The sequence below is a fragment of the Prionailurus viverrinus genome, chromosome C1 (assembly GCF_022837055.1).
Source record: "Prionailurus viverrinus isolate Anna chromosome C1, UM_Priviv_1.0, whole genome shotgun sequence".
In the NCBI taxonomy this organism is placed as follows: Eukaryota; Metazoa; Chordata; class Mammalia; order Carnivora; family Felidae; genus Prionailurus; species Prionailurus viverrinus.
In genome coordinates this window covers 56,637,879-56,654,313 of record NC_062568.1, presented here as the reverse complement: position 1 = coordinate 56,654,313, position 16,435 = coordinate 56,637,879, and the positions used below count along the sequence as shown (strand labels likewise).

Genomic DNA, 16,435 nt, shown 5'->3' with positions numbered 1-16,435 from the left:
TTGGAAGACACTATTACCTTTTCAAAATGCCAAATTTGAAAGTTTACAACAGAAGTATTTGGCAGCCCTGAAAAATTGTGGGAAGAATGTGTGAGGAATGAAACTTCTTGAAGGTAACCAGAGGATTCTGTAAGAGCTCAATTTAGGGGTAGACCTGGTAAATTAGCTTAATATTCTACCATATCTAACCATACTTGTTACATAATCACTCTTAAAATATAAGAATTACTTATTTGGGGGCCAAAATGTTTTCATGTATGCACAGTATATTCTAACCTCAGAACAAATGCCTGTCAGAATTGTATTTACCAGTCATGGTTAAAATTATTAATGTGGGTAATTTCTTAGAACAGGTAGTTTTCAGACTTCGATAGTCCATCTACATCTTGAATTTTCATAATCTCTGATGTCTTAAATCCTCTTTTCTATCTTAACAGCTTAATTTTTTAACTCTCAGAGAATACCAGCCTTAAAATGGGGTTAAAGAGATTTTCCTAATGCTTGGAATAGCAACTGTGCACATGTTGAACAAGTTCAAATGAAAAAATGCTTTGAATTTGGATTGTTTCTTGGGGAAGGCTGTCCAACCATTAGGACCAGTCCTCCATGTTAGCATTACTATAGTAACTTGCTACTAGCCAGTGTCCAGCCTGCCCTTTGCATATTCAGAAACTTAGTCTTGTCAGTCTGCTAGAGTTGATTAGCCAGGGAGTGCTGACTGGAACTAACAAGCTTCTAAGACGCTGACATGGAGAGGATCAATTTATTAATTTGCCAATGAGAAACGATTGCCAGAAGGCCCAGAGATGCTCATGCTGGCCTGACCAGCTCATTGTTTCCCTGTAGACAACCCACGTGGGAAGCCAAATTATAATCAGAAGATTGCTTAGTGAGCAAGGAATTGGAACAAAAGAAGTTTTCTAATTTGAATGTTTAATGGCATCAAGCAAAGATAGTGTGATTCATTCATTTTCATAAAGAGATAGCCTTGCCATGGGTGGTAATTTTTAGAATCCATTGGCTGAGATGCTCTCCTGGACAATTGGGTACTGTCTTCATTTTTCTTTTAAGACTCTACTTTGTATTTCCATTGCTTTTAAATAGACATTCCTTCTCAAAAATTTGTATCTTCCATAAGGCTATATAGGAAGATGTTTCTGATCTTGGAATTACTTGTTTTTAAAGAGATTTTGTTCATTTCTCTTCTCATCCAAGTGAGAGCATACTTAGTTCTCTGGAGAGCACTTACCTGTTATGTTCATAGATTTATTATAGGGACACTTTTGGTTATTAAGCTAGAACTCTCTCTATAGAAAAATATAGAATTACTATATTAGTTTCCTAAGGCTGCTGAAACAAATCGCCACAAACTGGGTGGCTTAAAACAACAGAAATTTACTATTTCACAGTTCTGGAGACTAGAAGTCCAAGATCAAGATGTTGGCAAGGTTGGTGACTTTTGGAGGCTTCTGAGGGAGAATCTGTTCCTGTGCTCCTTGCCTCTTTCCTAGCTTCTGGTGGTTGCCAGCAATCCTGGTGCTTCTTGGCTTGCAGCTGCATCACTCCAGTCTCTGCCTCTGTCATTACATGGTATTCTCCCTGTTTGTCTTGGTGTCTCTGTCCAAATGTTTCTCTTTTAAGACAGCAGTTACGCTAGATTTGGGGCCCACTGTAATGCAGTATAGCCTCAGCTCAACCTGATTACATCTGCAAAGAACCTGTTTCCAAATATCATCACACTTACAGGTCCCAGGTGGATGTGAATTTGTAGGGGGAGAGAGAGAGAGAAACTATTCAACCCAATACATAATCGTAAAGAACTCAGAAAAAAAAAATATGGCTTCTCACTTGACCATACAGTGTTTATTCACACCACTGTACTATAATGAGCTACTTTTGCTTATTCGGATGCTACCTATCATTCAAAGAAGCTTGTTTTGATTCATTCTTTTGGCAGATGTGTTTGCAGACCTTTTATTTGTAATAATTTTACAGCTTCAGTGATCCTTTAGACGTTATTTAGTTAAGTGGGTCTCAGTTTGGGTCACATTAGAATAACCTGGGCAACTTTTAAAACTTTTAGTGCTAACCTTGGGATGCTTGGGTGGCTCAGTCAGTTGAGCATCTGACTCTTGATTTCGGCTCAGGTCATGATCCCACAGGGTCAAGGAACTGAGTCCCACATTGGGTTCTGCACTGATGGAGCCTGCTTAAGATTCTCTATCTCCCTCTACCCTGCTCACACTCCCTGTCTCTCTCTTAAAAAAAACAAAAAGAACACTTTTAGTGCTCACTTGGCATGCTGAACTAATTAAATCAAAATATCTAAGGGGAGGAGCACCTGGGTGGCTCAGTTGGTTAAGCATCTGACTACAGCTCAGGTTGTGATCTCTCGGTTAGTGAGTTCAAGCCCCACATCAGGCTCCGTGCTGACAGCTCAGAGCCTGGAACCTGCTTTGGATTCTGTGTCTCCCTCTCTTTCTCTCTGCCCCTCCCCTACTAGTGCTTTGTCTCTCTCTCAAAAATAATAAACATTTATTTTTTTTTTTTTTTAATTTTTTTCAACGTTTATTTATTTTTGGGACAGAGAGAGACAGAGCATGAACGGGGGAGGGGCAGAGAGAGAGGGAGACACTGAATCGGAAACAGGCTCCAGGCTCTGAGCCATCAGCCCAGAGCCTGACGCGGGGCTCGAACTCACGGACCGCGAGATCATGACCTGGCTGAAGTCGGACGCTTAACCGACTGCGCCACCCAGGCGCCCCAAAAATAATAAACATTTAAAAAATTAATAAAAAAATATCTAAGGGGGAGATCTGAACAACAGTGTAATTTTTAAAAATTCTCCAGGGTTAGGGGGATTACCATGTATAGTCAAGGGTCAGAACCACTGATACAAAACCTTTGTCTTGTAAATAAGGAATTAGGGGCCTAGAATGATGAAGTGACTTTTCTAAAGTCTTAAAACTAGTTATTAGTAGCCCTGAGACAGTGATCTAGGTCTTGTACCCCTCTTCAATTCCTCCCTGCTGCCTCTCTGCCATTTAGGCAGAAGTCTTAAAGTTAAGAAAAAATGTTACCGTTAAAATGTACTTTAAGTGATCCATTTGGGGTTTTAATTGACAGTTATATAAAATTATTATATTACAAAACAGTATTTGGTGTTAAGTACATGTTTTCTTTTTGAAAGGAAAAAATTGCTAGTCCTTGGATGACTGTTTTTAAAATTAAACTTGAAACAATTGTAAGAGGTCTATAATCACATTTGAAAAATTTGGGAACATGTTGCCATTTATTGTGTTTTTATTTTTAATACAATCTTTTACCCAGTTGTACTGCTTCCTGCTTTTTTTTCTGGCTGCAGCATAGTGCACTGAGTAGATGAAACATTTAATCTAAATCATTTCCTGAGATATTTACCAGTCTTTTTTTTCATTATAAACATGAATAGCTTTTAATCTAGTTTGCATACAACTTTTTTCATATTTTATAAAAATGGAATCATATAATATTTACTTATTTGTGTCTGGCTGCTTTTGCTTAACAGTATGTTTGTGAGATTAATTCATATTGTTTTTCTTCTCTTGGTTGTATACTATTCCATTGTGTAGATATACCACAATTGGTCCATTCTACTGCTGATGGTTTTTGGGTTGATTCCAGTTTGGGGCTGTTATGAATAGTGTTGCTGTGAGCATAGTTGTAGATGTCTTTTGATGGACATAAGCAACCATTTCTCTTGGGCATATATGTAGGAGTGAAATACTTGGCCATAGGATATGCCTGCATTCTGCCTTAGTAGATACTGCCAAGCAATTTTCCAAAATAGTTTTACCAGTTTGTAATCCACTAGTAGCACATGAAAGTTCCCCCAGTTCTGCATCCTTGTCAACACTTAATGTTTTCTGCCTTTTTCCATTTTAATCATTCTGATGGGTGTAGTTGCATTGCATTGTGGTTTTAATATACATTATCTTGAGACTAATGAGATTAAGCACCTTTCATGTGGTTTTTGACCATTACGTGAAGTGCCTGTTCAAGTCTTTTGCCCATTTTTCTATTGATATTCCCTTCTTTAGAACATTATGTAGACCAATATGTATTCTTACAGAGCTGAGCAAGTGAACATGTTTTGAACAATTTCTGTTTTAAATCTTTGGGACCACAAAATTGCTTGAAAATGGGATGTCCTTAGGGAAGTATACTATCACCTCAGGAGTAATATACCTTAGCATGGTGGTTCTTAATCGTGGTATGCATCAGAATCACTAGTGCAGCAACACCAGAAACACTGATGAAGTGTATGGAGCCGGGGGGGGGGGGGGGGAGCGGGGGAGGATGGGTTGCTGCATCTGGATTTTTAAAAAGCTCTGCAGATGATGGTGATGCCTATGGTGAAAACCACTACCTGAGAGAGAGACTTCATTTATCATTGTTGCCTAAGAGATGTATAGGAAAATAGTGATCTTAAGAGGATAAAAAACTTATTAGTTTCTGTTTATAGCTTATAAAACTTTTAAGTTTTGTGAAAAATTTCTTAATTACAAGCAAACATTTTTAGATACTAAGATAGTCATGCTGTTGACATTTACTATGATATCTGAAATTTTTTAATATTTTTAAACTATTATGGAAAATTCCAAATAGATACAAAAGCAGAGAGAAGAGTATAATGAAGCCATGCATTACCTAGCTTCCACAATTATCAACACATGACCAGTCTTGTTTGATTCATTCCCATGAACACTCCCTCCGTACACCTGGATTTTAAAGCAAGCCCAGACATATTATTTCATCTATAATTACTCAGTATGTATCTCTAAAAAAGAAAGTCTTTAAAAAAGAAAGCCATGATGCTCTATATCACACCCCCAAAAATAAACAGTGATTTCTTAGTTTCATTAAATAGCCAATCAATGTTCAGTTAAAAAAAATTTTTTTTACCATTTGTTTGCAGCAGGACCCAAATAAAGTCCATATATTTGCAGTTGATATGTCTTTTGAGCCCCTCTCTTAAGATAGGGCTTCCTTTCCCTCTCTTCTTGCTTTATTGCTGTTGTTGAAGAAGAAACCAAGTTGGTTGTCCTGTTAAGAGTTTCTCACAGTCTGGATTTTGCATTCTTAGTGTATTATAGTTGTAGATTTGTTCATGCTTCCTTAAAGTGAAGTTTACCCTCATGAATCACTTGGTATCTCCCTGTCCTTACTCTGATGTCTCCTCAGGGGTTTTTTTGTCATCTGAAGCTCATTCTGCAGTAGAGTGCTTGTGGATGTGCTTGTGGTTGCATTATTCCCAATTCATAATAGCTTGTCTTGTTAGAAAGGTCAGTTTGGCTATATATAAAATCCATGATTTAGTTTTTTGTTTGATTACCTTAAATGTTATTCAGTTGTCTTCTGGCAAAAAGCATTGTTGTCAAAAAGTCTGATGACAGTCTGATTTCCTTTTCCTTAATTGTGACCTGGTCTTACAAAACCTTTTTTTTTTTTTTTCTTCTTTTTCTTTAAAGGATTGATTTTCCTACATACAAAGGAGTACTCTTAAATATGTAGTTTCAAGCCGTCTTTTATTTTAGGAGAGTTCTCTTGAATTATTTTTCATACTTGTACTATATTATTGCTTTGGTTTTCTTCTTCAGTGGCTGCCTTTATAGGTATATTTTTGTTAATTTTTGTCTGTCACTTTTTAAAAAATTCACTTTATCTCTTTTTTTTCTTTTTTTAATTAACAGCATTATTGAGATACAATTCAAATACCATAAAATTCACCCTTTTAAAGTGTACAATTCTTAGTGTATTCAGAGATGTGCACTGTCATCACTGTCTAATTTTAGAACATTTTCAAATTTCAGAAAGAAACCTTATATAAATCCATTAGCATTCATTCCTCATTTCCCTTCTCCAGCTCCTGGAAGTGACCTAATCTACTTTCTATTTCTGTGGAACTTCCTGTTACAGACATTTCATGGAAACGCAGTATGTGACTGGCTTCTTTCACTTCACATAGTATTTTCAAGATTCATCCATGTGTGGCATGTATCAATACTTGATTCCTTTTGCAGCCAAAAAGTATCCCATTTTATGGATATACCACTTTTTGTTTTACCCATTCATTAGTTAATGGGCATTTAGGTTGTTTACACTTTTGGGCTGTTGTGAATAATGTTGCTGTGGACACTTGTGTACAAGTTTTTGTTGTGTACTATGTTTTCATTTCTCTTGGGTATATACTAGGAGTGAAATTGTTGGGTCATATGTTAACTCTAATTAGCATTTTGAGTAACAAGCTGTTTTTCAAAACAGCAGCACTAATTTATATTTCCACCAGCAATGTATGAGGGTTCTGATTTCTCACATCTTCACTAACACTTACTATTGTCTGTCCTTTTTATTAGAAGACATCCTAGTGTATGAAATGATATCTTATTGTGGTTTTGATTTGCATTTCCCTGATGGATAATGATGTTGTGCATCTTTTCAAGTGATTATTTGTTGTTTGTAGATCTTCCTTAGAGAAATGTTTGTTCAGATCCTTTACCCAGTTTTTGATTGGCTTATTTTCCTTTTTTATTAATGAGTTTAAAGAGTTCTAGATACAAGTCACCTATCAGATGTATGATATCCAGATATTTTCTCCATTGTATATGTTGTCTTTTCACTTTCTTGAGGGTATTGTTTGAAGCACAAGAGCATTTAATTTTGATATAGCCCAATTTATTGACTTTTTCTTTTGTTTTTTGTACTTTTGGTTTGGCGACTCCAAGGTCACAACAACTTAACTCCTATGCTTTTTCCTAAGAGTTATAGGCTTACCTCTTTATTTGGATATGTGATAATATTTTGAGTTACTTTCTTTTCTTCTTTTAAGTTTTAATTTTAATTCTAGTTAGATAACATGTAGTGTTAGATTAGTTAACATACAGCGTTATACTAGTTTCAGATGTATGATATAGTGATTCAGCAATTCTATACATCCCCTGGTGCTCATCACAACAAGTGTACTCCTTAATCCCCGTCACCTGTTTAACACATCTTCCTCCCCCCATACACCTCTCCTCTGGTGACCATCAGTTTGTCTTCTGTAGCTAAGAGTCTGTTTTTGGTATATCTCTTTCTCTCTCTCTCTCTTTTTATCTTCCCTTTGTTCCTTACATTCCACATTAGTGAAATCATATGATATTTGTCTTTCTCTGACTGATTTCGCTTAGCATTATACTCTCTAGCTCCATCCAAGTCATCGCAAATGGCAAGATTTCATTCTTTTTTATGACTGAATAATATTCCTGTGTGTGTGTGTGTGTGTGTGTGTGTGTGTGTGTGTGTATGTGTATACCTTCTTTATCCATTTATCAGTCAATGGACACTTGGGCTGTTTCCATATCTTGGCTATTATAAATAATGCTGCTATAAACATAGGGGTGCATGTATCCCTTTGAATTAGTGGGTTTTTTTTTTTCATTTTTTTTTTTTAATGTTTATTTTTGAGAGGGAGAGAGACAGAGTGCAAGCAGGGGAGGGGCAGACACACACACACACACACACACACACACACACACACACACACAGAATCCCAAGCAGGCTCCAGGCTCTGAGCTATCAGCACAAAGCCCGACGCGGGGCTCGAACTCACAAACTGCGAGACCGTGACCTAGGCTGAAGTTGGGCGCTTAACTGAGCCACCCGGGGGCCCCTGAATTAGTGTTTTTGTCTTTTCTGGATAAATAACCAGTAGAGTGATTGCTGGATCATAAGGTTGCCTCTATTTTTAACTTTTTTTAAGCTTTTTTTTTTTTTTTTTTTTTTTTTAACATTTATTTATTTTTGGGACAGAGAGAGACGGAGCATGAACGGGGGAAGGGCAGAGAGAGAGGGAGACACAGAATCGGAAACAGGCTCCAGGCTCCGAGCCATCAGCCCAGAGCCCGACGCGGGGCTCGAACTCACAGACCGCGAGATCGTGACCTGGCTGAAGTCGGACGCTTAACCGACTGCGCCACCCAGGCGCCCCTCTATTTTTAACTTTTTGAGAAATCTTCATACCATTTTCCATAGTGGCTGCACCAGTTGCTTTCCTACCAACAGTGCAAGAGGGTTCCTTTTTCTCCATATCCCCACCAACACCAGTTGTTTCTTACATTGTTGATTTTAGCCATTCTGATAGGTGTGAGGTGATATCTCACTGTAGTTTTGATTGCATTTCCCTGATGATAAGTGATGATGAGCATCTTTTCACGTGTCTGTTGGCCATTTGGACATCTTCTTCAGAGACTTGTCTGTTCATGTCGAAGACTCATCTATTTTTAAATTGGATTATTTGGGTTTTGGGTGTTGAGTTGTATCAGTTCTTTATATATTTTGGATACTAACCCTTTATTGGATATGTCATCCCATTCCGTAGGCTGCCTTTTAGTTTTGTTGGTTGTTTCCTCTGCTGTGCAGAAGCTTTTTATTTTGAGGTAGCCCCAATAGTTTATTTTAGTTTCCTTGGTTTCCCTTGCCTCAAGGGACCTATCTAGAAAAAAGTTGCTATAGCTGAGAAGTCAGAGAAGTTACTGCCTATACTCTTCTAGGATTTTTATGGTTTCAGGTCTCACATTTAGGTCTTTAATCCACTGTGACTTTATTTCTATGTATGGTGTAAGAAAGTGGTCCAGTTTCATTCTTTTGCCTGTAGCTGACCAGTTTTCCCAGCACCATTTGTTTAAGAGACTTTTTCTCATTGGGTGTTCTTTCCTGCTTTCTTGAAGATTAATTGACCATATAATTGTGGGTTTATTTCTGGGGTTTTTTTTTCTCTTCTGTTCCCTTGATCTTGTGTCTGTTGTGGTGCAGTACCATACTGTTTTGATGACTACAGCTATGTAATATAACTTGAAGTCTGGAATTGTGATTACCTCCAGGTTTGCTTTTCTTTTTCAAAGTATCTTTAGCTATTTGGTGTCTTTTGTGGTTCCATATAAATTCTAGAATTTTTTGTTCTAGTTCTGTGAAAAATGCTGTTGTATTTTGATAGGGATTGCATTGAGTGTATAGGTTGCTTTGGGTAGTAGAGACATTTTAACAATATTCTTCCAATTCTTGAGCATGGAATGTCTTTCCATTTCTTTGTGTCATCTTAAGTTTCTTTCATCAGTGTTCTGTAGTTTTCAGGGTCTTTCATGTCTTTGGTTAAGTTTATTCCTAGATATGTCAATTATTTTTGGTGTAATTGTAAATGGGCTGTGTTCTTAATTTCTCTTTGTGCTGCTTCATTATTGGTGTATAGAAATACAACAGATTTCTGTACACTGATTTTGTATCCTCTGACTACTGAATTCATTTATCAGTTCTAGCAATTTTTGGGTGGCATTTTCCCCATTTTCTATATATAGTATCATGCCTTCTGCAAATAAAGTTTTACTTCTTCCTTACTGATTTGGATGCCTTTTATTTCTCTTTGTTGTCTGATTGCTGTGGCTACTAGTATATTTTGAGTTACTTTTTGTGTAGGGTATGAGAAAGGAGGGGTCCAACTTCATTCTTGTGCATGTGCATATTCATCTTGTACCCCCCAAAAAACATTCTTTTCCCATTTAATTGTCATGACACCATTATTGATGATCTGCTGCAATAATTTTGGGATTTGGCTAAGAACCTACTATTGTATTTATTTATTTATTTGTTTAATATAGAGAGTGAGCGGGCATGAGAGAGAGACAGAGACGGGGGTGGTGGGGGAGGGGGCGTGGTGTGGAGAGAATCCTAAGCAGGCTCTGCACTGTCAGCGCGGAGCCTGATGCAGGGCTTGAACCAGGAACTGTGTGAGGTCATGACCTAGGCCAAAATCAAAAGAGTTGGGTGCTTCACTGACCAAGGCACCCAGCCACCCCAACTAAGATTCTTTTTTGTTGCTTATTGTCTACTAGTGAACTGATTTTTTCTCTACTCTTAGGAGGGAGGTAATGGGCAAGGATAGCTTTTCTAGTTTCATAGTCTAGGTTAAAACTCTGTTGGGATGAGCACTGGGTGTTGTATGGAAACCAATTTGACAATAAATTTCATATTAAAAAATAATAAAATAAATTTTAAAAATTAAAAAAAAAACCTCTCCTGTGTTTAAGTTTCATTTATTTAAGAAATCTTTACACCCACTGTGGGGTTTGATCTCACGACCCCGAGATCAAGAGTCTGTGCTCCTCCGATGCCCCTTTCTGCAAAGTGGATATTTACCTCTATGTGTCTGTCTATCTTGTACTTTCTGAGATGTGTGTTTTATGTTTTTCTCTACCACTTTTATCTGAGCCTTGTCTTTCCTTTGTCCTACTGTGCTATATATGCCACAACTTTGATTCTTCTCCCAGCAGTTTCTCTTTGGTGAGATTTTGTCTTGAAAGAGAACTTTGGTTTGTTAATTTTGAGAGTTTATAGAACTCAGACTGCACCATTAGACCTTACTTACATCACATTGGAGTCTGCTTGCATTATTTATAAATAGAATTGCATTAAACTCCCTCCTAGTTTCTGCTGAGGTTCTCAGACTCCACGTGCTCCCCAGCACTATGCAGTGAGCATCCGCTGTCAACTGTGAGTCTCCTCTCTTCTGCTCTCTGGTCGTCAAAAGCCCCATGCCTTTCCACACTTCTTCTTGCAAGGATGCTGGTACCCTGTAGGTCTTGCAGTTGGCAGAGGTTTGTTTCTACTCACATTTGGAGCTTTGTCTCCTGATTTTGGTGTACATATTGTCTGTGAATCTTTGGTTTTGCTATCCTCTTTGCTGTGCCATATGCTATGGGGAGATTTAGGGAGGTTCAAAAAGTATACAGCCATTACTATCCTCTTCCCAGAATCCTCTCATGGTCAAGTGTTTTTGAAGTACATTCTGTTCCTTTTTTTTTTTTAAAAACAGTATGGTGTCTACAAGTTAAAAAGAAACTGCAATCCCATAGTTGATTCTTAGTTTATAACTCCAGATAATTTTGTAGCGAAACAAATAAGAGGAACTTCTAGGCTGAGTTAAAGATCATAAAATGTTATTCATACCTATTAATGTATGTTGTATTTTGACTATGCTAAGAATCAACTTTTCCCTTTCAGAATAACAAGCCTTTGTATTCATTTGAAGATAATTCAGACTATGTTTATGATGTTATGTGGTCACCCACCCACCCAGCCCTGTTTGCTTGTGTGGATGGCATGGGGAGGCTGGATTTGTGGAATCTCAATAATGACACTGAGGTGAGCAGGATAATAACAAAAATTGCACTGAAAAATAGAAAATTGGAGATTTATTGAATAATTTGTGAAATTCTTTTTATCCCAAGGAATGTAAAAGGGCTCTGTGATTGTAGCTTCATCACAAAGCAACCAAATAAGCTTTGTACCCTAAATAATAAACAGCATGCTGTGCAGAATTGAAGGGAGAAATAATGTTGCCAAGAGCACTGGGGCATTTCCTTTTACTTCTGAAAAGCACTATCATGTCTGTAATGTCCTGGCAAAGTCTCATTCATAAGGCAACTGGGATATTTTTCATTCATAGACTACAAAGCAGATAGTTTCAGACTGTTGAAATATGTTAACCTTAATTCTGAATTTCTAAATTATCTCTTAGCCTTGACAGAATTGTATATCATCCGTAAACATTGGTCTTAGCCTGACTTACTTGAATGAAAGAATGTATTTTGATGACTTGTTCCATAAAGGACTGAAAACAGGTTGTTACGGTTACTATAAAACGAATACAGAAATCACCAAATTGCCTAATAACTATGCTAAAATCATTTACTGTCAATGAAATTTAACTGTAGCTATTATTTATATTAGCTATGTGTATTTTTACCAACTTAGAGATGTTCCTTGAGTTCTCTATTGCTACGTGGTGGTAAGAAGTAATATTTTACAGTTCTGTCAGAAGCACCTGACTTTGTCAGGGGAAAGTCTCCTGGTGCCTTCCCCCCGCATTCCACATTTCTTCATATGTCTAGTGGCAGCTGTCCAAATTCCTTGAAATAAAATAGTTGGTTATACAGGGCAATGAAGTTATGTATTGGAAATGTAGGAATACTTAACTATCCTAACTACTGGTCTAGTAGTTTGAGGAGGAACATTCAGATACTCCTAGGAAAAGTTGTTAAGCCCTGACTAGATGGTTGGGCTTACTATTACATTTGTAGTTACCTAGAATGGTATACTGAGTAATTGTATTTTTTTACTTTGGGTTTGGTGTTTGAGATTTGTGGTAATGCTTAAATTTGGATCTTTCCTATAATCATTACCTCAAAAAATGTATCTAAATTATAATTTTTCTCTGTAACAGTTTTGGCATTCTAGGAGTTAAATTAATCACGTGGGGATGACTAGTGTCAATTAAAAGGATTATTTTTAATCAGATTTCAGAAATTTTATTGTGTCTCCAGTCTGAGCCAAACATTAAATGTTTGTTCCGTGTGTGGCAAATAAATCTCTCTTTCCTCAGCATAGGAGAGGTACAGTCAGAGTCCAAGGGGCTGGTACCACTGTGTTGGTGCTATCTTCCTACTTGCTCCAGAGAGTTCATGGGAACAAGAGCTTTGGAAAGACCCATACTGCACCTTCAGTATAAGCTGTTTCTAGGAACTGTGGATCAAATCACGGGTTTCAGCTGACAGAGTTGCAACCTACAAAAGTAATTTCTGTCCTCTAAAATTGAACCGTAATCTGTTTATGAGGGCTTTTGAAATTTCTTTAAAATGGGGTTTTGGCCGTCTGTTTTCAAACAGCTTGATTTCTTAAAAAAGTTAAAATAACAACAAAGAACCCTTTAATAAACAAAAGATCTTTCAAAATAATGTATCCAGTCGCGTGAGAATTTCTTATATAAGAACTTCAGTTATTTTCCCAAACCATTTTCAAGGATTGACTATAATGTCATTCATAAAGTATTACCGCATAGGAAGAAAGTTGGGAAAATTCTTTATCTATTTTCATCTTTGTTTTAAAAAATGTAGCCAGATTGAAAGAAAGAAGAGTTACTGCTTTACATGTTTATAGAAATCTTGATGAAACTTTTAACACTGCACTATATTTTAAATGACTTTAGGTGCCAACTGCCAGCATTTCTGTGGAGGGTAATCCTGCTCTTAATCGTGTAAGATGGACTCATTCTGGAAGAGAGATTGCTGTGGGTGATTCTGAAGGACAGATTGTCATATATGACGTGGGAGAGGTATGGGGCTCACTGCCTGTAATTTTGATACATCTGTTTAGCTTTCAGGGCATTGTAGTTATGGTATCTTTGTGGCTAAAACTAGTGTTCAAGGTTCATGAATTGTATAAACTATATGGTTGTAAAGATGAAACTTTTTCCACCACAGAAGCAACTCTTGGAATTAATTTTCCTAAACTAGATGTTCTGTGTCCCCCATGCAACAGATTTTGAGGATAATATCATACATTGGAAGTACCTTGTTTCTTGAGGCATAAATCACTAGAAATTAGAAATTCTTCAGGAAGAAGCAGAAATTTGGAGTCAAAGTTGAGTTTATAGACGTTGGGGCTTTCCAGAATTAAGTTCTTATTTTTCTGTATTTGTAGATTTGTTTGGGCCAGGTAGTAAAATACCTTTTGAGGGGTCCCTGGGTGGCTCTGTCAGTTAAGCATCCAGCTCTTGAATTTGGCTCATGTCATGATCTCACAGTTGTAACACAGAGCCCCTGCACTGGGCTCTGCACTAACAGCACAGAGCCTGCGTGGGATTCTCTCTCTCCCCCTCTCTCTGACCTGCCCCTGCTTGTGCATGTGTACACTCTCTCTCAAGATAAATATTTTTGGGGCGCCTGGGTGGCGCAGTCGGTTAAGCGTCTGACTTCAGCCAGGTCACGATCTCGCGGTCCGTGAGTTCGAGCCCCGCGTCGGGCTCTGGGCTGGTGGCTCAGAGCCTGGAGCCTGTTTCCGATTCTGTGTCTCCCTCTCTCTCTGCCCCTCCCCCGTTCATGCTCTGTCTCTCTCTGTCCCAAAAATAAATAAACGTTGAAAAAAAAAAAAATTAAAAAAAAAAAAAAGATAAATATTTTTAAAAAGTAGTATTACTCTTTTGAGAGTTATTTGATGACTGTGTGTAACGTGAACCTTGTTGCAAAGCCATTATCATTGAATCCAGTAGGATGAGTTGCATCTCTCTCATCTTTAGTACTTGGGTTGGCCATCCGCAATGTCCAGGGTGATTTCCTTCTTGTTAGTCCTGACTAGTGCCTTAGTCACTCTTGCTTTTGCTCTGCCTTTATGATTCGCCACCCCTCTGGACACCCTATAGTTTCTAGCAATTGGATCTGGGGGGAGGTAGATTGAAGCATTTAGAATAACCAATTGAACTGTCCACACAGATGGAATTCCTGTCTTTCAGCACCAATGTAGTAGTTACTAGCCACATATGGCTATTGAACACTTAAAATGTGACTGGTACAACTAAAGAACTGAATTTTAAATGTTATTTCATTTTAAGTAATTTAACTTAATTGCCACATGTGTCTGGTAGCACCATATTGGATATCACTATCCAATCTAATATGGTAGGTTAAGAAACAGGCACATTCATTTGCCACCCTGAGTGGTTTGTGTATCTGAATTCCTCCAATATTATGATGGCAGTTATCAAAAAGTTTTGGTCCTTGGATGCTTCAGGGAAGCATTTTTTCCCCTTTTGCTGTTTGTACATCACTAAAGTGTTAAGAGATAACGTACCTTCTGATGAAGGGATTAAGATATCTAAAAAGGTTATCTTATGCTCCAAGCAAAAATAAATACTTATAAGAAACCCCTTTGAAGCATGCTTCAAAAACTATTTCCTATTAGGAATAGTGCAAGAAGTAAAAACTGTTAAGGAATTCCTCCCCACCAGCAAAATCCATGAGATAGTGCATGGGAGTTATATTTACAGAGCGTCATTGTTATTTTATCTTGCACTGATGGTGGTAACAGCAAAATCATTTCTGAGGCTGTCACAACACACTTCACAAACATCATCGTTTGTTTTGAAATGTATTGTAAAGCGTTGTTATAGTCCCTGTAATTATGGAAAGACCATTTAGGTCAATTATTACTTTTTAATGGAGAAATTATTTGAAAACAAACTGAAATACTGGGTAAGATGATCTTTTATTTCAGCGTACATTGAAAAAACATTGTTTTTCTTTTAACAGCAGATTGCTGTCCCCCGAAATGATGAATGGGCACGGTTTGGCCGAACGCTTGCAGAAATTAATGCAAACCGAGCTGATGCAGAGGAGGAAGCAGCTACCCGAATACCTGCTTAGCTCCTGACAGGGTGATATTGTAGCCTTAGTGGATTTGGGGAAGACTCTAAGTAGAACCTAAGCTATTTGCATGTTTCTATCTAAATGTTAATTAAAAGGAGATTTCGTGGATTAAACCATGGATTTAATGCAGTAAGCAAATCTTACAGTCTTAGAAAAATGTCCCTTTTATATAACATGCATCTTGTTTTGGATTTGTGTCATTTTTAATACAGCCGATTGACTTTACAGATTGTAGCCTTTTCTGAATTCTTATACACAGGTGTATATTTGGTATTAGTTATTCTTTTGAATTCTTTTCAACTTATAACACTATATGCAGGTTATTTCTAAAGTACAGATTAAATAAGTTCTGCATATTTTTAAATAATCACAATTCCCTGTTCTACTGATAATGTTCTCACTAACCATAATATGTAAGAACGTTGTTTATTCTTAGCCAAAGCATGCATACATCTGCCCAAGTTCCATTCTGATGTTCTTTTTCTTCTTTATAATTCATGTGATAGCTATCTATAAATAAAAACAAATATGCTTTAACTTTTCAGATTTTTATTTTCACTTAGCCTTGCAGTTTTAACTTTTCCATCTCTTTTATAAAGTGTCTTTTTTTCCCATATCTTTCTTTAAGCTCTTGTAAGCAGTCACCTCCAAATCTCGTAGTTTTATGTCTTAATTTTTTTTTTTTTTTTGAGAGAGAGACAGAGCATGGGCAGGGGGAGAGGCAGAGTGAGAAGGAGACCGAATCTGAAGCAGGCTCTAAGCTGTCAGCACAGAGCCCAACGTGGGGCTCGAACTCACAGACTGCGAGATCATGACCTGAGCTGAAGTCGGACACTTAACTGACTGAGCCACCCAGGCGCCCCACAGTTTGGTGTCTTAAATATTCCATACATTATACTGTAGATCTCTTAATGAATTGGACTGATGTTTAAATAACCTGTCAGTTAAAACATTTCTCCTAGGTTAACTTTTGCATTACTCCCCTACTTTCCATCTGAGATCTATTTAGTCTAAAGAATAAACAGAAAGCTGCCTCTTATTTTCACTGATTGAGATTGCTATGTATGTGAGCTTTCTGAGACTAAAACCTCCTTTGAGAGAAACTGATTTCATGGTTGCAGTAGTAGCCGTAAAGGAAAAGTGTTCAAATGACGTTGTCATTG

General features: G+C 37.4%; 1 protein-coding gene across 6 annotated transcripts in view; it reads left to right on the top strand.

The window, feature by feature from the left end:
- The window catches only part of DYNC1I2 (dynein cytoplasmic 1 intermediate chain 2), a 59,348-nt gene extending 43,539 nt beyond the window's left edge, over positions 1 to 15,809 (top strand). For 4 of the 6 annotated variants that reach the window (XM_047871284.1, XM_047871287.1, XM_047871283.1 and 1 more), the window contains 3 exons: positions 11,074 to 11,214; positions 13,058 to 13,183; positions 15,156 to 15,809. In XM_047871284.1, the coding sequence (XP_047727240.1) occupies positions 11,074 to 11,214; positions 13,058 to 13,183; positions 15,156 to 15,269 (381 nt within the window). In that variant the 3' untranslated portion in view covers positions 15,270 to 15,809. The remainder of the gene's footprint in view (positions 1 to 11,073; positions 11,215 to 13,057; positions 13,184 to 15,155) is intronic. The other 2 variants (XM_047871289.1, XM_047871286.1) reach the window with 1 other exon arrangement.
- The last annotated feature ends 626 nt before the right edge of the window (positions 15,810 to 16,435 follow it).